At 37.5% G+C, this 22,872-nt stretch overlaps 1 protein-coding gene across 1 annotated transcript in view; it reads left to right on the top strand.

Moving 5' to 3' along the window:
* SORCS1 (sortilin related VPS10 domain containing receptor 1) overlaps positions 1-22,872 on the top strand; it is a 652,766-nt gene that overhangs the window by 379,122 nt on the left and 250,772 nt on the right. The window contains 1 exon segment of the mRNA XM_006166423.2: positions 22,509-22,667. Within this exon segment, the coding sequence (XP_006166485.1) occupies positions 22,509-22,667 (159 nt within the window).

Below are 22,872 nucleotides of genomic sequence, written 5' to 3'. Positions count from 1 at the left end.
TTAAGTGTTTTCTTCCTTCTGGTATACCTCAAATTTACATGACTACTGAATTTTTACTATAACAATTACTTTTACATAGAAAATACTGTGCACATTGCTTTGGCTCCACTCAATTATGATAAATACTACTCTATGAACTGGACATCGTTAGCCCCATTTTAACAAACTAGACATAATAAGTGACCATTCAAGGTCAAACAACTGGGGAAAACTGGGACTCAAAGTTAAATCTGTAATCTTAGTTCTTACAGGGATCTCAACTCAAATACCTATTAACTTAAACAAGAAATTATAGTCGACTGAAGTGATTAGGAATTCTTTGGGTCCAGGCAACTTACTTCAAGAAAAAGAAAACGAAAAGCAAGCGTATGAATTGTGGAAAGTGAGGAAGATCACCTGTGTGTACTGTGTTCTCTGCCCTCTCAATCTGCTGCTTGTTCTCGTTTTGAACAGCAAGAAGAATACAGGACTTTGACTTTAGCTCAGAATTAATGCTTTTTTCTTATAGTAATGAAAAATGCCAACCAAGGACTGCCTTTAGTTTTGTGAAGATAACGGAAGATACGTGACTGTGGTAAACTGGAAAGCATGTGACCTCTCTACAGAGGATCGTAGCTCTAGAGCTCTTGCTGATTATGGCCATTTGGGAATCGTGTCCAGTACATCTGGACATTAATGGAAAACCTGCTAGCAAGCATTGCTCCTTGGGCAGACATGATCTACATCAAACAGAATTTGGATGCTAGTGATAGCCAGTGTATTGATCATGGGTTTAGCACTTTCATTTTACTATACTGATTGTAAAAAAAAAAAAAAAAAAAAGTCCCTCACTGAAATCTTCCTGTTCACTCTGAAGATTTCCTATGTGGTAATTCCACATTGTGTGGCTTGAGAAATTTGTTGAACATTGAAAGAACACATATGCTCATTTACATTGGCAAGTGTTAAATTGGGAAGGCACATGATTTTTTAATTCTCTCCTCCTGTTAGACCCTTGAAGAGTGTTGGCTGTCAGATTTCATGGTAATTTCCCAAGTGATGTACTTTATTTATTCTTTTCAGAATTTCTAGTACTTATAAATTTGACTGGAAATAGCTATAAACTATGGTCAGAATTCTACTAGATTTATTTTAGATAGCATTTATCTGGTCATCTGTCCAGCTTTAAGGATCTCTTTATTTGGTCTAAGATTTTTCTTGTGTGTTTATGAAACACTTCTCTCAGCTGAACCATCATTAATGATCTTCTAACTGAGCTCCCACCTCCACACACTCTCGTCTTTAATGCACCCTTAAGATTACCTCCAAGTGGTCATTTTAAGTGAGGTATGGTTTTTCCATGTTCCAGTTTTAAAATCTTTTTTCTGTATGTATGACTCAGAATAAATAGATTTTGTTGCTATGTAAGCTCAAATCCCTTGGCGTAGCTAGTAGAGCTCGGTAAATTTGGCTGTAGATGCTTTACCTAACTTCTGCCATCCTCAGGAACTTGCCATCACTCAAAATTTCTGTCCTTGCATATGTGACCCCTTTACCACCAAATCCTTCCATTTTCTGTCATATACCTACACATCCTTCAAAACCCATGTTAGTGTCAGGTATCCTGTGGCTCTTTCCCAATTCCAGCAACAAGGAAAAAAAAAAAAAGTGCCATTCTGTGTTAACCACAAAACTTTCTACATGTCACTAGCTCTACAACTGTACTTATTCCATTGAATTTTATCTATTATTTCCGTGTTAGTACCTGTTGCAATAAGGTATTCTGTGTTTCATTCAGTTCACTGTTTTAATTTCCAATCTTAAGCACAGGGATTGTCACTTAATGCCAAAATTTTTTAAAAAATAAATTGAAGGAGGGACCAGCAGTTAGTTTAATGGCCATGTCGCTGAACTCCCATGTAGCTGACCGTGGTTCAAGTCCCGGACCCGGTGCTTAAACTCACGCTGGGCGTGTGTGCATGCGTGCCTAAGATCCCAAGAGGAGAATGGGGGAGAAGGGATTGTGGCATGGCCATCCCCCACTGGGGGGTGATTTCTTGCTTACTCTCCCTCTCTCTCTCTCTCTCTCTCTCTCTCTGTCTGGTGAGTGCATGCGTCCTATAGCAAAAACCTCTCCAAAACTAAATAAATAAATAAAAATTGAAGAAAAAGAAAAAAAATTAGAGGTTTAATGAGCAAAAACCTCTCCAAAACTAAATAAATAAAAATTGAAGAAAAAGAGAAAAAATTAGAGGTTTAATGACAAATATCTGACCATCTCAAAAGGAGTGAGTTCGAAACTCTATATATGCCAAAAGTCATGTGTTTCTATTTGTTCTTAAAATACCTGAAAGACTGTAATAATTGTATTGTTTGAGACTATTTCTGTATGTTTATTGAAATATATTGTTGGTAAGGCAGATGATAGTTCCATTTAGTGCTTCACTTATTAATTAAATATAAAGTATGTCAGTAAAAGAATTTCTGTTTACTTTACATGTTCTCTTGTGTTTTAGGAAATTTTAAAGTAGGGCCCACCTGTAGCCTGGCAATTAAGGCACCTAGATCTCACATGGTATGGTTCAAGTTCTCAACTAGAGACTTGAGAAACACACCAGGCATGTGTACATGTGTGCCTGAAATCCCTAACGGAAGGAGCGATGGAGGAGATGGTATTGCAGAGACCATGCTCCATGGGAAGCAGAGGCTTTCTTTCTCTCTCTCTCTCTCTCTCTCTCTCTCTCTCTCTTTCTTTCTTTCTCTCTCTCTGGTAAGCATATGTGCCCTTTGGCAAATTTTTAAAAATTAAAAAAAATTTAAGTATGCTTATAACTGCTCTAAACCCATGCTCACTGCTTAGAAGATCTACTTATTATGTGTGAGCTAATGGTTATAAGGTGGGCTTCTGTAACATGGTTCTTGGATGCAGAACCAAGGATGCCCTAGAATTATCTTGAAAAATTACTGTGTCCATCCATTCCTAATTTTACTCTCTTGAGGTTTGCCTCAATTTCAAGTTGGAATATCCTAATTAACATTTGTAAAGTGCTGCGCAGTGTTTAGGTGAAACATACCATGTGAGTATAAAAATCTTCAATAGCAGTTTAACACATTAGTTTATTGTGCTAGGAACTGTTTTTAAATGTCTTACAGTGTATGATAGATGGGTGACAAAAGTTTGACTATGAATGGATGACAGTAAAAATAGAGAAATAAGTTTTTTCTTTAGCTCCTTTACTCAGGGACCGCAATTACTGAAGCATTGTGCAGTTTAGCGTTTCTAATCTCTTATTTGTTTTAAGCTTGAAATGCTCTCCTGCGGTCACTTATGTGTATGTGTGTAATATGTGCATAGCGTTACTTTATTTCCTTTTTCCAGAAACAAAGATGGAGCTACAACATGTGTATAAGCAGACTTATAGACTCTGAAAGAAATAGGAACTACAGTTTATTTAGATCCATAAGAAAAACAGAAATCACAATTTAAAATGGAGAAAGAATATGAACTGGCAATCTATCAGATGAGGACATTCAAGTGACTAAATACAAATAAAAAAAAGATAAAGGGAGAGGAAGGAAGGAAAACGTTCATTATCATTATTTGTGAATAAAAATGTGTATTGACACAAAATAACTTGAGGTCAGAAAAGTCATAATGTATTTTTCTGTTTTTCTATGCAAAAATACATCATGACTTTTCTGATGACCCAGTACACCTTTTTTTTTTTTTTTTTTTTGCCAGTCATCTTAGAAAATATTATAAGAGGACAAAACACAGTGTCTGTGATAGGCACTTCCAGAGTCTGAGTCAAGCAAATGTAAATAAATTAATGCTATTCTCTTTTTCTGAAAGATATTCAGTAGTATATATCCAAAGCAGTTATGAATATTCATATTCTTTGATCCATGAATTCCATTTCTAGGAAATTACTTGAAGAAAAAATAATTGATGTACAGAGATATTTATCTCCATTAGGTATTAAGATTATATTAGTGAAAACTGGAAACCACCTAGTAAGAGATTAATTACATAGTGGCATATCCATATAATCAAATTCTATATAGGCAATAAAAAATAATAGCACAGAAGACTATTTAATAGCCTGGAAAATGTTTGTTGTGTTGTTTTAAAGTGGAGGAAGTAGATTTAAAAGCAGAAAGTGCCATGTGATATTATCTCCCTGTATAAGTTTCTTTCTTTCTGTATCTCTCTTTCTTATCCCATCTGCACGAATGTTTATCGTGTATATCTGTATGTATCTGTATATGTACAGAAAGGTTGCACGAAATGTTAGTGATAATCAGTGTGGTCACTGGCATGTTGGTTAAGATGGCTGGATCCCACATGGCCAACTACACAGTCTGAGCCCCAAACCTAATAGCTTGAGGAACACTTAGGGTTGGTGCGTGTCCATGGGCAGAATCCTGAGAGGAGAATGAAAGATTAAGGATTGTGGTGTGGGCATACCCTCTCCAGAGTGCTTTCTCATTCTCTTTTTTGCTTCCTTTCTGGCAAGTGCACACACTCTATGGAAATTAAAAGTAAAATGTTAGTGATGGGACCCGCAGCTGGTGTAATGGTTACATCACTGAACTCTCACGTAGTTAACCATGGTTCAAGTCCCAGATGCTGCGACTTAAAATTCACGCCAGGCATGTGTGCCGAGAAAATCCGGAGAAGAGAATAGAGGAGAATTGGCGGGGCCATCTCCTTTAGGGGGCGATTTCTCTCTCTCTGTCTAAAAATAAATAAACAAAAAAAAATTAAATGTTAGGGATAATTATTTCTATATAGTGACATAGTGACACTTCACTCAAGTGTGTGTTTATTTATTTATTTATTTTGGAGATGCTTTTGCTATAGGGTGCGTGTGCTTGCCAGAAAAACAGAGACAGACAGGGGACCAGCAGGCGGCTCCGTGGTTAAGGTGCTGGACTCCCACATGGCAGACCATGATTTGATTCCTGGATCTGGCAGCTTACTTTCTCTCCCTCTATGTCTCTCTCTTTTGTCAAATTAAACATAATAACATAATAATAACAAATAAAATAAAATAATTCATTAAAAAAAAAGACAGAGACAGACAGAAAGCAAAAAATCATCCCCCCCCCCAGTGCGGGGGGTGGGGTATGGCCACGCCACAATCCCTTCTCCTATATTCTCCTCTCCAGCTCTTGGACACACTCACACACACGCCCGGTGTGAGTTTAAGCCACTGGGTTCAGAACTCAAAGCACAGTCGACTACATGAGAGTCCAGTGATATAGCCATTACGCCAACTGCTGGTCCTAAGTGTTTTTTTCTTAATACTTTTTTGGGGGTATTTTTTTAAATTTAGTTTGACTTTGGTAATAAATACATGTTAGTTCTTCCTGTATTTGAACACAAGCACTAGACATTAAAATGGAAAAGTCGAATAAATTAAAATAAAAAATATTATATTTTTAATACAAACATTCATATTTAGCAGAAGCTAGACTGCTGACGAGTAGCTTAAAACCTGCCTCTCTATCAGGAGGGTTCTCATTGTCTTCATTTCCTTATTCTAAATGAGAGAATTAGGTCCGGTTTTTGTGTATTGAAGAGAAAACAAGTTTGATTCACTCCCAGTGACAAGACTAAGCTGCAGCCTGACACAGTGAAAGTATGGCCATTGGAAAAGGGTATAATTGGTTGGGGCTCTGAGAAGGAACCTGACAGTCATAGAACGTTCTATACAACTAAAAATCTGGAGTTCCTGAGTACATGCAAGTAGCCACCCAGTGTATTTTACAGGATTCCTTTGGTGATTGAGATAGTCTAGTTAAGTAAGGTTTTAAGAAAAGGATAAATTGGTTTTAAGACAGGTCTTTTTAAAAAAAATGTGTTCTAATTTAATAAAATACATCAGCAGAAGAATTAAGATTAAAGTTGGAAAAGAGGGTTCTAATATGCAAGTGAGAGCCTGCCTTAGAAAGATGTGGGGGTTGTGTTAGGAAAATGATTTGAATGGAAAAACCATTGCACATTCAGAAGAATACATCAGTAGTCCTGGGGAGATATTTTCTGAGAGTCCCAGATAAACAATCTTCCTATCATTAGATAATCAAATAATTTATCATCCAACTCATACATATCTTAGTATTAATAATATTTATGATGGCTTAGTAAGTGTAAACCAGGACTTTCCAGGGGAAAATGTGATACTGTTTACCTGACCTCTGAAATATTACATCTGATATCTGTCTTTCATTGTCAAGACAGCTCCTGGACCAGTATCTGTCCACTTCTTAAAGAATAGTATCTTTATGGGGTTATTCAACCCCTCGTGAATATGAACCTTGGTCTGAAAATTATTTTGTGTAGTCACAAAAAAACGTTGCTTTTAAAATAGGATTTAGTGGTAAAACCTTGATGAGTAATTCTCATTGTCAAGGACCCTAACTTTGCGTACCAGCTACGTAAACAATTTGATCCCCGATAGAGATAAAATCATGTTCTTTGCAAAGATCTCATGAAGGCAACATTTTTGTTCCTTTTAACACAAAATACTTTTATAGGGTGCTGAGAAATATCACTGAAGTCCAGAGAGCTGATCTTGTGGTTATTTTCTGAAAGTATGAATTCCCGGTTGATAATAACTTGGAGCAGGTGAGTGTTTTATAGAGTCAGTATAGCAGCAGTAGGATGCAAATAAAATAAAAAAACATAAAAGAAAAGTTTTGGATGGCTTTACATGGGTCTGGGCATGATAAAGTTTGAACTTGCTGTAGTATTCTGGGACACATTTACCATTCGCCCATTTACCTTTAGACCCAAATGGCTTTTTCTCACTCTTGTTGGCCCAAGGCTACCTAAAACCTAAACTCAGCGTGTTTATTTTAAGATCTACTGTTCAGACTGAAGAGAACATTAAATATCCTGTTTTCATTTGGTGGGCTATATTGTCATTGATACTGGTTCTTTTGCTGTGAACATAGAGGAACAAGGACTGTTTTGCTCTTAAATCCATTTTTAATGGTATCAGACCCTTAATTAAATGATGGGATTGCAAGGCCTAGCTATAGGCTTTCTTATTAGAGAGTTACTTATGCACACTTTAATGATCATTTAATAGATTCATCCTTCTATAATTCAATCTGGATAATTTATGCACCCTAAAAATCCACAGTCTGAAATTTCATGACCTTGGGTCCCTTAATGTCTCTGAGACTAACAATAAAATTCACTTAGTCTTCAATATATATACTCACCTTGAAATGATACCAGATTAGAAATTTATAGCTTTTAAAAGTTTAAAGTATTAGAGCTATTTCACAGTTGAAACCCAATGAAAAATCTGACAACCTCAAGATATTATTATCCCTGGGATTCTCTGATTATGAGGATCTTGTTATTCACATTGAGTATAATAACAGTAACCTTTTGTCATATCCTCCCTTTTTAAAATTATATGTAACAAGTTGTACAAAAAATAGTAGTGGTCACAAATCTCTAATATGGTGGCCATTGGTTCTTCCCATCCCTGTGTTTGTGTGTGTGTGTGTGTGTGTGTGTGTGTGCGCATGTATATATGTGCTCTTTCTCTCTGGAGTGGTGGAGACTGTTTTTTCCTTCCCATTAAATCTGACCCAGAATTGGTAACTTGTTTGATCAATAGAATGTGGCAAAGTTGATGTTCTGGGATTTTTAAAATCATTTATTTATTTATTTTTATATTTTCCTGCAAACATTTACTTTAAGTATCAAACAATTTTTGCTCATACTCCATAGTTCTTGACAGTTAATAAACAACTTCCAAAATTTCAAAAAACTAAATTTTAGAGATAATGTTCAAAATATTTTTTTGTAATTTTGTGACTCTGTAACAACAGAGACAGTATGTTTTTAAATATTTTGAGAAAATATTTACATGCCAACTACTCAAACTGTTGAAAAGCAAACACAAAAACACACAATTCACACACAGACCTTCTCCGTTCAGCCCTGCCTACCCAGTATTCTATGATATACCATCTTCTAGCAAAGATCTATCTATTTTTCTTCCTTCAAAGTCTTCCTCAAGATAATTGTCTGGTTGTGGTTTCTCTTTTGCAGCCTTTACTGATTACAATGCTGGGCTGGAAAAGTCCAGGTTATTTTATGGTACGAATTATTTCATATAGCTTCTCTAATTCTCTCTGCCAGGCAGAACTGTTTATGGTGCCAGGTCATCTTTCTAAGAGCTTCTGTTGGCTTACTTGAGCTCTACCTCAGTTCCATAGTTTTCTGGTTAATGTTCAGATATGACATTCCAGTCAAAGCCCTGTCCAATAACAAGTATTTCCAATTTCTGATTCAAGGGAACAGGTATTATTCAACTTATTTAAGTAACCATTCTGCCACAAAAATAAGAATACTCCCAAATATTTTCCAATTCCAGAGGAGTCAGAAAGGGAGAGAATTTTATGTTTCTATCTAAAGAAACAAACAAACAAGAAGAAAAAATATTTTAACAAATTGCTGAACCTATCAACAGCTCAAAAGAAAGCAAAATCCTTAAATTGGGAAAACAAAGCATAGTAAAAAAAAAAATCAGTAATGTTTTACTCAAAAGTTATATAATTCTATTTCACTAGTTCCATCTTATGTAATTAACCACTCTTCTGCTGAATTTGCAGTGTTACTGTGGTCCTATTTTCCTCTTTAATTCCTAGAAGTTAACTTTGATGTTATTATTGATATTTCTTGTCTCTAGCATTAAGTTGGTCATTTTCTTGGTTGCTTGTTGTTGTCTTATTTCTGTATGTGTGTCTTTAGTTTCCCTGGTAAAGCACTCTTTTCAGAATGTCTTGAAGAGCTGGTCTAGTGTTGGTCAATTCTTTCAGGTTTTGTTTATCTGAGAATGCTTTTTTATCTTTTCTTCCCGTATGAAGGATAATCTTGCCAGGTATAGTATTCCTGGTTGAAACTGTTTTTCACTTAATACTTTGAATGTATTTTCTCATTCTTTGCTTGCTCACATTGTATCTGATCAGAGGTCTGATGTTAACCTGATGGGATAACCTTTGTAAGTAACCTGTCATTTCTCTCTTGCCAATTTTAGTATCTTGTCTTTGTCTGGATTTGGCCAATCTGGCTATTATATGCCTTGGAGAAGATCTTCTTGGGTTGATTCTATTAGGGGTCCTTTGTATTTCTTGGGTCTGGATATTTGAATGCCTCTCTAGATTTGGAAAGTTTTCTTCCAGGATTTCATGGTATAGGTTATCAATGTCTTTATTAAATTCTTCACCTTCTGGGATACCAAATATCCGGATGTTTAGGTGCTTAATGACATCTAGTATTTCTTGTATAGTATTCTCATTTCCTTTTGAATTATTTTCTGTTTTTTTTTTTCTTGTTTTCTTCTAGGTCAGAGGTTTTGCCTTCTACATCTGAGATTTGATATTCTCATGGACTAATCTGGTTTTAATACTTTCGAAGGAGGTTTTTGATTTCCTGTATTGTAGCCTTCATCTCTAACAGCTCCATTTATTTCTTTTTTATGGTGTGTATTTCTTCTTTCAGATTGTGCAAGAACTTCCTCATCTCATGGAACTTGTTGTCTCTTTTCTCCTTCATCTTCTGGAGTTCATTTTCTCTCAGCTCTTGCATCTCCTTTAGTTTGGTCACTATGAATATTCTGAATTCTTTATCAGACATTTCCATGAGTTCCACTACACTGTCTGTGGATGATGAAGGATTGTTCTTTTCCCGTAGGGGAAAGATATTTTCTTGGTTTCTCATATTTCTTGCACCTCTGTGGTGGTTTCTTCTGGTCATTCCGTGACAAAATCTCTCCTCTAGTGTGTTTTGCAATGTAGTATCCACAGAAAGAGATTATGAGTTAAGATTTATAAAAAGAAGTTTCTTCCTTAAAACAGGAGGTTCATAAGCATTGAGGATTTTAATGACCTGTGTCTGAAAGTTTTGGGGGCCAGAAGATTGATTTTAGAGCATAACTTCCCTGAACATGCCAGGACACACCTCAGACTTCAAATGGCTTCTTGTCTGAGTGTTTCAGAGGTTTAGAAGAACGAGTTTTGAGCTTAACTTCCCTGAACATGCCAGGACACACCTCAGATTTGTTTTGTTTAGTTTTGTTTCTGAGAGGCTTTTGCTATAGGGCATGTGTGCTTGCCAGAAAGACAGAGAGAGACAGACAGAAAGCAAGAATTCCCCCCCAAGGGGGAATGGCCATGCCACAATCCCTTCTCCTCCATTCTCCTCTTGGGATCTTGGGCACACATGCACATGTGCCTGGCATGAGTTTAAGCCACTGGGTCCAGGACTCGAACCACAGTTGACTACATGGGAGTTCAGCGACATGGCCATTATGTCAACTGCTGATCCCCACATCTCAGATTTAAAATGACTTATTGTCTGAGTGTTTCAGGGGTCTAGAAGATGGATTTATTTGATGTTCTGGGACTTCTGAAGGCAGGTCATAAGAAGCATTTCCATTTGGAATGCTCGATCTTGGGATACTCTCACTATAGGAAGCCAGCAGCTTTTTAAGATGTCCAACTACCGTGAAACTGCCATGTCATGGGATGTTCAAGTCACAAGTAACCTGGAGGATCAGATGCAAGAGAGAGACCAACTTGGAAGTGGAACATCCTATTCTAGCCACCACAATTGACATCATTCAGACCTAGAGTAACCATCAAACTAAACTCTTCCAATATTCATGACCCACAAAATCATTAGCAAAACAAGATGCTTGTTTTAAGCCACTGTTCGGAGGTAGTTTATTATATAATATGTAAGTGGGACAAAGGTTCTTTTCTCTTTAATTTGCTAAACAGTTCTGCTTGTGACATATTTATTTTGACAGAACTGCTTAGAAAATGCAATCATGGGAGAAAATAATCATCTTCAAGGCCAGTTGGCAGTGCAGCCATAATGCAGCTGTAACCACATGAGAGTTCCAGAGTTCATATCCCAGGGCCTCCCTGTCTACAGGGATGTGTGTGTGCCTATGATTTAAGCTGAATAAAGGCTGAGGTGGTCATGTTGTAAAGATTCTGTTCAGAATTCTGGTCTTTCTCTTTCTGCCTTTCTTTTTCACATGGGAAAAATAAATGAATACGCTTTTAAAAATCAACTTCAGGGACCAATCAGTGGTACAGTGGTAAAACGTGATGCTCTGTGGGGCTGATCCACATAGGAAGGTTATTTGTTCAAGTCCAGAAACCTCCCTGAGTATGATTGGCACTTACCCATGACCCAGAGCTAGCTGAAGGGATGGGGTGGGAAGGAGGCTCACAACGTGAATACCTTGTTAAGGAAGTGTGCGTCGGCTCTCTCTGTCTCTGTATCTCTCACTCATGGAGTAGGGGGATGAATGAACTTTAAAAAGATAAAAAAAATATAAAACACTGCATGCACTACTCTGTTGTCCACATTAGAGAGGAAAGGGTAGGGGAAATCTAGCTGAAAATGTAATGAGATGCTTGGGGGCATTTTGGTTAAGCATATTCATTATTATTTCCATCTCAAAAACAACTTAAAATGATCAATGTCTGTCATTAAATAAGAGAAAAAAGAAGGAAAAATTTCCCTGAAATACATCTCCTATTGACCAGGCACATTTTCCTAAGTGATCCCTTTAGTCCCATCTTTTTGAGAGCTCTGTAGTGGACCTGCAGAGGTGATTCTCACGCCACTAATCTGCCAGTCCTGTGTGAGAGAAACCCCTGGTGGTCTCCAGAGTCTTTTTAGGAAAGTTTTAACAAGTCAATACATTAACAAGGTCTCAAGTGACTGAGAGTTCTTTCATCTTCCCCCATACACCTTGGTATATTTGCCAGTTTACCCTGGAGCATTAATATAAGTAAAATTCAAACGTATTTGTCAGGATGATAGAAATAGAGCAAGGGATGAAGAATGAGGATCCAATCTGTTCACTGATTTTTAGAACACATTTATTCCAATGGGCTTTTCCTTTAATTGTCCTTTCAACTTGATATTCAAACTGTAAAATCAAGTCCACAACTTGGAAATTTTACCAAAAATGGTGTTTCCTTCACCTAAATCAATGATGAAAGATACAGAGAACTTCTCTTTCTTGTTCTTTCTCCCCACCTGCTTTCCCTTATCATTTCTGGTGGAATAAAGAGATTTCTTATCATTAAATGAACATCATTTCTTGTAAAGTTTCCCATGAGCAAGGAAGATGAATGTCCAATTCTCCCAGCCTCACAGCCCCTTCTGATAGCAGCTAACATTTTAAAATGATGTAACCTTTTGGCATTTATAGATCTTGGTGGATTTAAGAGAGAAGTTACTCTGGAACTTGTAATGACCATGGAAGTATGCTCTGATTATGTTTGATCAGAGGCTATTGGATAATATTAGGAATTTTTAAGGTGGCTCAAATATTCTCAAGATATTTAATCTGTTTCCATAGTGACTACAGTAATACAAATGTCTTTTGCATTTGCACATCATTCTTTTTCTCAAAAATGCCATGTTTATGTGTTTAAAAAAGATGACTCAAGGCTAAGCACTAATGAATATTGCATACTTCTTACTCACCTTAGTATGTTAATCACCGTTTCTCTCCAGAAAAATTAATCTATTTCTATATGCCAATTAGACATAGTCTACATTTATTAGGAAGATAGTGACATTGGAATGATTCTTATTGGTTTTAGCATAAATTTCTTTGTGAACTAACATGTGGGGAAATGTTTGTTTCACCACTTAAACTATCATTAGATCAAAGTGTTCTGCCTATTTCTGTCATTCTTTTCCCATCCTTTTTTTTTTTTTTTTTTTTTTGGGGTTTTTTTTTAACTGGTGCATGCACTCGCCAGAGAGACAGAGAGACAGAAAGTAAAAAATCACCCCCCGGGGGGATGGCCATGCCACAATCCCTTCTCCATTCTCCTCTCGGGATCTTGGGCACACAAGCACATGCTCCCGGCATGAGTTTAAGCCACAGGGTCCGGGACTCGAACCGCAGTCGACTACATGGGAGTTCAGCGACATAGCCATTATGCTAAGTGCTGATCCCTCCCATCCATTTTTATGTAAAGCATAAAATCAGTCACAAGGAAGAATGGTTGTACAAGGAAAAGGAGACTATGGCCATTGTGAAATATTTGGTGTGAACCAGCACTGTTTTGATTCCATAGTTTTATATTTAAAGCCAGAAAAAAATTATCTTTATTTTTCAAGAAGAGCTGTTTTTGTTTGTTTGTTTGTTTGCTGGGGTTTTTTTAAAGAGATTTTTGCTATAGGGTGCATGCATTTGCTGGAGAGACAAAGAGAGACAGAGAAACAGAAAGTGAGAAATCACCCTCTAGGGGTGCAATTCCTTTTCCTCCATTCTCCTCTCAGGATCCTGGGCACACACGCACATGGCCCTGTGTGAGTCTTAAGTCGCAGAGTTCAGGACTACATGGGAGTCCAATGACATAAGCATTACATCATCTTCCAACCCATCTTCAAGAATATCTTACTAACATATGGTTACTTAAAGTCTTCATTATTTTGTACCTACTTCCTTATTTCTCGCTCTTTTTCCCATCTCACAGGATTTTTTTATGAGATATTTGTAATGCAAGGTTTATCTCTCCTCTCTTGTTTTAGAACTCAACCATCATAGTTTAGCAGAACATATAGTACTAAATGTGCCATCTTCATGAGGTAATAACAGTAGTATTTGCACAAAACTTAACGCTGCGTTCTCAACCATGATCTTATTTGATCTTCACACAACCTATGCGGTATATAATGTAACTTTACCACTGGTGAGTTGTGAGACTTTGAGTGAATTGCCTCATCTCTCTAAGCCTCATTTCCTGATCTGTCAAATGGACGTAGTAAGATCTACCTGAAATATATATTTTTTAAAGACCATTTAGTAGAATAATATATTTCAAAAGTTTAGTGGAGAGCCTGATCTGCAACAAATGCTCAATAAATATAACTCGTTTATAACGTGGCTACCTTCAATGGGGAAATGGAGTCACAAGAAGAATGAAATGAGACCTGAGATATTCAAAGTGGCACCACTGACATGACGCTCAAATCCCAAGTTTTGGGACCCAAGTGTCGTGCTGTTTTCTATTATTGTAATTAGTATATATGTCGGATTTATTTTTCCTTTATTTCCCTATGACATTAATTATCTCCATTAGCATACTCTCTTCCTTTCTCTGTTCTGAGAAAGGGTACACACCCATGAAGACACTTACTAGAGTCAGGTTTAGGATTTGGTCATCATTCTTCCCATAGTGCCCAAGTCTGCGTACACCAGCTGATGCTCAGCCCTGCGGACCAGAGTGCCTGTACATGGACCTGCATTTCCTTTGTATCAGGTCAATAGCATTCACAGCAAGGAGAGCAGAGTCTCACAATGAAATGGTGTTTTCATTTCAGATTCTCTAAGTGGATTCAAAAGAAAGGAAGTGTTCTCTTCTTTGTCAAGAGAAAGAAGAGATGTTTTTAAAATTTTCTTTCTTAAATTGTCTTCCAAGAAGTATAACCCATATGTTCTTATTTCTGGTGAATCTTACTGGTCTCCTATGTATGCACAGGATTAGTCAAAGGAGTATTAAGCAAATTCTTATTATTTTTACAAGTAATGAATAATGGGTAGGGTTTCCTGACAAGGTGATTGAGACACATGTGAAGGACTGAAATTATATTATATGCTCCTTGATCATTCTTTTTTCCTAAAAATTCCAAGTCTTTGGGCCTTCATTAAAAAAAAAAAAAAAAAGAAAAAAGAAAAAGGTCAAAAGTAAACTTTTAGAATAAACTCTAGAATTCAGTGCCAAAGTTTCCCAGCAGTTTTACTGTGTCAACTTTCAGGTCACAAGTAGATGGTCTGTTGCCTAAATGTTGTCTTCATCTCTTGCTATTGAATGACACCATTTTGTGTTAATGAACAAAGATGGTACATTAGGTGAGCTTCACTGAGTTTGGTAAGATGAGATTTAGGACACATAGTTGTGTTGTGTCTATCTTTCCACAGACTCATTTCTATCCAGGGACACTTAATTGAACCTTTTCCTTTTTAATCACCTTTCTCTTTTTAACTATTGTTTGTACTTCAGTGGCTTACTTTCCAGGGTCATTCTAGGATCCTGGGTAAGTTTTCCTGATACTGTGCTTCAAAGAGTTGCCAATTGATAATCACTTACTGCTCTTACCAAAGTCTGTATGAGAAGGATGCTCAGCCCACGTTGGGAGTAGGCAGCTCTTTGACTCACATTGGCCAGCGCATTAGTTACTTACTCTGATTATATTTTGCTTAATTTGTTTTTAATTTTGAGGCAGAGGTTTGCACATCGCCTTATCTACTCTTTAGAGATAAAATTATTTCTGTTTGAATGAAGTGGGTGGATAACTGGAATGCCCAAGTGCTGCAGTTATGGTTTCTCTTTGTCACTGTCATTGGCATTATGAAAAGCATTTATTATACACTTGTGATATGAGCATCTGGAGCTTAGTTAAGTCTTGAGCAAGACAAGAGAAAGAGCTGCAGCAGCAGCTTGTTCCCTTTGCTTGAAACCAGCCAATGAATGACAAAGATTAGACAAATGAGCAAACAGGCAATGAGTAACACACAAGCAAATATTTGTTTGCATTAGGATCATAGGCCCAGAGGTGGTTGTGTACACTTTTTTTAACTCCATATCCTCTAAATTAGCAAATGATAGGATTCCAAGAACAACCTAGGAAAGGAATCTGGGAAACTAAATAGGAACAGCATTTCTCTGGGAAGAGGTCTGCAGTAGACACCTAGAAGGATCCCAAAGCTGTCTGCCAGCCTTTTGTAGAATTATATCATGTGGCATATGTTGAATCTGAAGCAAATCAAAGAGAGTTAAAGATGCATTTAATTTTTTTGAGAGGTTTTTGCCTTAGGGTGTATGCGCTCACCAGGAGAGAGACAGTGAGAGGGAAAATGAAAAATCACCCTCAGGGGGATGGCCACACCAAAGTCCCTTCTCCTCTATTCTCCTGGGATCTTGGGCATGCATGCACACCTGCCTGGCATGAGTTTCAGGTCACAGCGTCCAGAACTCAAACCCGTAGTTGGCCAAGTGGAAGTCTACTGACGTAACTGCTATGCCATCTGCTGGCCCTGATGCATTTAATTTTTGAGGACAACCAGCTGTCAGAGGACTAATACAAAAAAAAAAAAAAAAAAGGAGGAAAGTGACATATTTGAAATCTATAAATTGTGTTTCATGTTCATTTGTCACCTCGAGGAAAGGCAGATAGAGTTTCTTTCTCCTGAACCGGATGATGAATGGTGGTTTAGAGTTGGGTGGCGGGAGACTGTGTCACCATTATTGACTTTCTATGGAAAACAGTTCATCTGCAAATGCAGTCAGTGCCGCGACGGCACTCCCTGCAAGGCATAGGTAAACTGGTTCTCATCACTCGTGAGCTGATCTGAACAGAGAATAATTACTTTCTTGTAAAAGCAGTCTCTTCTCTTGTCTTCAGCCTCCTTGCCTCCAAGTCAAACAGTGGGGATTTGTTTAAGATAACTCGGGCTCTCCCTGTCGTAGGAGTCCCTGGGTTGTATTTAACAGATGGCAGGAATAAAAAGGACTCAGTTGTTCATTTGTTCATTTGTAAAGATATGTAGACCTACTGTGTAGCCAGCTTTGTTTTAGGTAAACAATGACCCATCATTTTAGAAATCTCACATGAGAAATGGGCTAAGCCTGGATTTATGACTTTGAAAAGTCCTAAAATTCTGCTATTCATATCATACTCTAGAATACAGAAAATTAAACACAACAAAACATCATTTATTCAGAGGCATATGAAGAGCTAGAAGGGGGTAGAGAGCAATTCTGCTCTAACAAAACAGGGATCATTGGGCGTGTTCAAGAAATATCATCTATTATTTTTGAAAATTATTTACTAACTTAAACTTGCCATTTTGAAGATATTTCCCAGTAGAATACCTTCTTGAGAAGATAAGATTTACTTTTAAAAATTTATATCAACAAACCATTTATTTCTGAAAACTACATCACACTTATTTACATCATTTGTTTTGATTTTCTTCTAGTAGGTTACAACTTTTCTATTTAGATCATGTTCAATTATTGATTTATCTATTAACTTATTAACATTTTATAGCCTACAGAAAAATGACAGACCAAACCTCAATTCATTTAAAATTAAATTACTACAATGTTCAAGACTAGCATATTAAGATTTTACTCATTCAGTGAACAATAATTTCTTAAGATTTTGCTGCATTTCAACCACTACACCAAACAAAACCTAATTAATTTGAAAGTTATGATTAACTGCACAGAATACACTGTATGCAGTGGTTTGTGTTGATGTGTGTGCTTTGTGTGCTTATGATTTAACTCGAAATAAATATAGGCTATAATATTACAGTAATACTATTACATTTTTAAAAAATCAGAGTAGAAATGTCAATAAGACAGGCAATATACAGATATGGATTAAGAAATCTACTGAAATACAAACATGGTTTAACTTGTTGGTGTGATAGGTCATGAGCAATTTCTCTCCTGTTGTGAAATACAACTGGAGTTCTTACAAAGTTGTGGTGAAGCAAAAAATAGCTAAGCAGAGCTGGATCCGAAATAACCTGTTTGTTTTGAGTAGATTTCAACAGAAATTTGAGAAAGGAACCATGGGAATGATTCTGTAGCACAGACACACTTATAAAACTGAGGGACCAGCAGTTACCGTAATGGCTATGTCGCTGGACTCCCATGTAGTTGACAGCGGTTCGAGTCCTGGACCCAGTGGCTTGAAACTCACGCTGGGCCCATGTGCGTGCGTGCCCAAGATCCCAAGAGGAGAATGGAGGAGAAGGGATTGCAGCGTGGCCATCCCCCCTAGAGGGTCATTACACGATTTCTATCTCCCTGTCTCTCTCTGTCTTTCTGGTGAGCGCATGTGCTCTGTAGCAAAAAAAAAACTCTCCAAAATAAATAAATAAATAAATAAATAAATAAATAAATAAATAACTGACAAGGAAATTTTTTGCTCTAGTCCATCATTTACAAATGTAGACTTTCTACACAGAGAGTTCAGGGGAAGCCTATAAGGAGAAGGTGAGATTTTTGTTTGCATATTTCTATTACCTAGAAGAAAGACTGAGGAAATGAGTAGTTTTACTTATACCTTATTACATATCCATGCGTTAGAGAATATTTGCGGTGATCCATCACTTCTACCCAATATTACATGACCATAGATTATTTCATGGTCTGATCACTTAAATATAAATAAGTGTGAGAAATATTTCAAATAAATTATTAAAAAAAGAACAAAAACACTTGACAGAGCCAGCAGGTGGCATGGTGGTTAAGACACTAGACTCCCACATGGCCAACTGTGATTTGAGTCCCAGGACCTGGCAGCCTGAAATCACGCTCAGCACATGTGCATGTCCCAAAATCCTGGGAGGAGAGTGAAAGAGAAGGGATTTTAGTGTGGCCATCCCATGTGGGAAGTTATTTCTCACTTCCCTTCTGTCTGTCTCTGGCAAGCATACTCACCCTTTGGCAGAAACCTAAGAAAGTTAAAAAAAAAAAAAAAAACTTGATTTGTGAATAGTCTCTAGGCCTAATTTAAAACTATTTTTAAAAATTTTATTTTGATGAAGTATCTGCCAGGAGAAGCAGGTGGTGAGATCTGTGCTCACGGAAAGAGGAGAAAACATGCTCTGGTTAACAGGGAACTAGAAAATCGAAAGGGAAAAAGATTACCTGAGACAATAGATGCTATAGAAAATTGAGTCTCTTCATATTATCATGAAAATTACTTTTTGTCAATAGTGCAAAAAAGACATTATACATTAATGTTAATTGTGGTTGGCGACACAAAGCAATATGATCATTTGATGGCTTATTTGTTATTTGAAAAATGACAGCTTTTATATGGCAATAAATTTGAAAGCCCCTGGAAATATTCCTGTGAATTTTTTTTTTTTTTTGAGAGATTTTCACTGTAGGGCGCGTGCGCTCGCCAGACAGACAGAGAGAGAGACATAGAGACAGAAAGCGAGAAATCACCCCCCAGGGGGAATGGTCACGCCGCAATCCCTTCTCCTCCATTCTCCTCTCGGGATCTTGGGCACGCACGCACACGCACCCGGCGTGAGTTTTAAGCCACCAGGTCCGGGAGACGAACCGCGGTCGACTACGTGGGAGTCCAGCGACATAGCCATTACGCCAACTGCTGGTTCCCTTCCTGTGAATTTTGAAGCCGCATGAATATCTTTGCTTAATGCATAATGCTACATTTTAATGACACCATGTGAATTTGTACTTCTCAGATTACCTGATGGCTCCTTGTCAGCCATCCAATGAGGGAATGCTGTCTGCTTGGCGAATGCAAGACAGAAATCCATAACTTTCTCAGAATTTATGGTGGTGGGCAATGGCCTCACTGGAACATGGTATGAAGGGCAATTAGCCTCCAATTTTGTGTGTGCCTTCCATCTTGTTAGCCACAGCATTCCCATGTCCCACCACATCCCTTTTTTCCTCTTGAAGAAGATGAGGTTGAAAGAATAGCAAAAAAAGGAAAAAAAAAGAAAACAAGCAAACAAACAAACAAAAAAACATGAAATTCATCCTGGAAAACATAAGCAGAATTCAGACAGTATCTCGAACAGTCCTCCTGTACCTTTTACTGTGACAGGACGCTTTTTCTTTTTTATTTTTTTATTATGATGATTTTTTTTTTATATTACATTGAATCACATGTATCTTTACAATATATTTCATTTCTTTTTCCAGCACAATTAGCATGCATATTAGTTAAGACAAAGACGTTACTATTCACATCATCAAACAGCTTTTCATCATTTCTTTCAAATTATTATTAGTAGTAGTAGTATTTATTCTCATTATTTTTTTAAACATTCAATCACTATATGTCATTTGGATTATATAAAGAATTTACCCAACACAAAATACTTCTCAGACCAGTCCAGTTGAGAATCCTATATACACATTATCGTCAGCAGGTAATAAACCATTTCTGTGTCCCGCCCCGTTCCACATTGTCTTCAGCATCCATAACTATTTTCACTGCTTTTATGTCCTCCAATCTTTCAGTCTCTACCATAGAGTGCTGACAGTCGGTATATGTTAAGTGGAGATATACAATGTCTCTCTTTCATAACCTGATTTGCTTCACTCAGCAACAAATCTTCCATATTTGTTCACTTTCTATCAAATTCCAGGGCCTTTTTTTTTATTATTTTTTTATGGCTGAATAGTATTCCATGGAGTATATGTACTGCAATTTTTCAATCCATTCATCTAACATTGATGTGCAAGTGCTTTTCTGACTGAGCGTTCTCCTGTCCTTTGTTAAATACCCAGGAGTGGGATTGCTGGATCAAATGGTAGTTCTATTTATAAATCTTTGAGGAACCTCCATATTATTTTCCACAGTGGCTGAACTAGTTTACATTCTCACCAACAGTGAAGGAGAGTTCCCCTTTTACCACATCCCTGCCAACGCTTACCACTTTCTGTGTTTTTAATCTTTGCCATTCTGACAGGAGTTAAGTGGTATCTCATTGTGGGTCTTTTTGTTTTGTTTTGTTCTGTTTTTGGAGAGGTTTTTGCTATAGGGCGCGTGCACTTGCCAGAAAGAGACAGAAAGCGAGAAATAACCCCCTAGAGGGATGGCCATGCCGCAATCCCTTCTCTTCCATTCTCCTCTTGGGATCTTGGGCACGCATGCATATGAGCCTGGCATGAGTTTAAGCCACCAGGTCCAGGACTCAGCCGCAGTCAACTACATGGGAGTCCAGTGATATAGCCATTACGCCAACTGCTGGTCCCTCTCATTGTGGTTTTAATCTGCATCTCCCTTATAATGAGGGATATTGAGCACTTCTTCATATGATTTTTGACTGCTCTCATGTCTTCCTTAGAGAGATTTGTGTTCAGTTCATTTTCCCATCTTTTAATTGGGTTAATTATTTATTTTTCGGTTAAGCCACTTGAGTTCCCTGTGTATTCTGGTTATCAGTCCCTTTTGAAGGTGACAGTACCTATTCGGAGATTTAAATGTGACTGCCTCCAAATGCTCGAGGAGCCTCCTTGTGTTTGCCTAGCACCCTACCCTTATGATAGGGCTTTTCCCCTGCCCCCCCCCCAACCCTCTAACTCTCTCTTGGTCTTTCTATCTTCTTTTCCTGGAAATGCTGCATCCTTCTCTGGTTATCTTTAAACCTCTTGCTACAGTGATTTCTCTTCATACAGCAACACATTAAGCACATCTTTCATGCTTCTCTGAATCAAACTGAGAGAGTGACAGTAAGTTGATGAGGAGGAAGTCAGTGGGTAGCTTTGTGAGCACCTGTCTGGAGACATGAGGTGTGCATTTTAGCTGAGGAGAGGAGACCCACCGAGAGTCAGGAGCACACATTCCTAGAGACCCACAAAGAAAGAATAAAAAGCAGTTTTCAGGGCAGTTCTTTCATCTTGCTGTTACTGTGAATTGTTCACGCCACTCTGACCAGGCCTGGACATCTTAATGAGGAAGTGCAAAACATTTGGAGCTATGAATTTTTATGTATGAATAGACTCTTCAGGGTATCCAACAATTCCTTCCATAGAATTTCCATTCCTATTTGCTCAGACTGTTCTTGGTGTCTTTATAATTCTGTATGACTATTCTGGGAACTCTTTCTACTCATTTGTTTATTCATTTATTATTCATTTGACAGATATTTATCAAGTGTATAATATATAATACATGCTGCACCTTAGTCAAGTTTCTGGAAAAAATACCTGTGGAGTGGGGGAAACAGATAAACATCTCTCTATTCTCATAGAATTTATGTACCAGTAGAAGTATATAAATAATAAACAAGATAAATAAACAAATTATACAATAGGTGAGGAGGTGAGAAAGGCAGTGAGATAAAATTGTCTTTATAAAATTCCTTGAGAAAGCTTTAGAGACTACAGACTCAACCTGAAGGCTCAGAAGTTCAGGCTAACATTACAATGGCATATGGGATATCATAGATGTACAAAAGAAAGACTTAAGGGAAGAAAGGAAACCCAATGCGCTGATTCATATTCTTTCTATTTCTACCTTCCCACCACATACTGTAACCATTCACTTTATTATTATTATTTATTACTATTACCGCCCTAAGCGGAAAATAGATAAGGCACAGTGGGAAGGAGGGATAAAGTTAAGGAAAGGCTGGAAAATGTTCCAGGTTAACCAGGTTTAATAATCTTAGGACAGAAACCAAGGAGTCCTACTGAAGAATGCAGTCCTCTAGTTCCTCCCCCTTCCTTCCAGCTTCTCCTTTTTCATTTCTTAGTGAAAACAGCTCGTGGCATTGCTCCAAGGTAGGAGCATAAACCTGCAGATTCAAGGTCTTTATTTGGCCAAGAATTCTTTGCCTGCCTCTTTTCCCTTCCTTGTCAAAAACTAAGGCTCATTTCTAAGTGTTGTGAATTGATAAACTTAACTTTTTGTTGTTGTTGTTTTTTCTTCCAACTATTCTTTGCTGCAGATTATGTTACTCACAGACCCAGAGATTGAGAGCAGTTTATTGATCAGCTCAGATGAAGGAGCAACCTATCAGAAGTACCGGCTGAACTTTTACATCCAGAGCTTGCTTTTCCACCCCAAGCAAGAGGACTGGATTCTGGCATACAGTCAAGACCAGAAGGTGAGCATGCTTATTAGCTTGTTTGAGTCAGTGGTGGACAGTTCTCCAAAGAGAAGATGGCTAGTTAATTAACTCTCTATTTCACCTCAAGGAGCATTTTTGTTCTGTGCTCTGAGCTCTTTGCCATTGGGATGATGTGAAGCAGAAGAATCTCAGATTTCTTGCTTAAACTATGTAAATGTCTGAAACAGCATGGAGAATAAAG

The sequence above is a fragment of the Tupaia chinensis genome, unplaced genomic scaffold (assembly GCF_000334495.1).
Source record: "Tupaia chinensis unplaced genomic scaffold, TupChi_1.0 Scaffold144255_1, whole genome shotgun sequence".
Taxonomy (NCBI): domain Eukaryota; kingdom Metazoa; phylum Chordata; class Mammalia; order Scandentia; family Tupaiidae; genus Tupaia; species Tupaia belangeri.
This window is presented reverse-complemented; position numbering and strand designations above follow the sequence as displayed.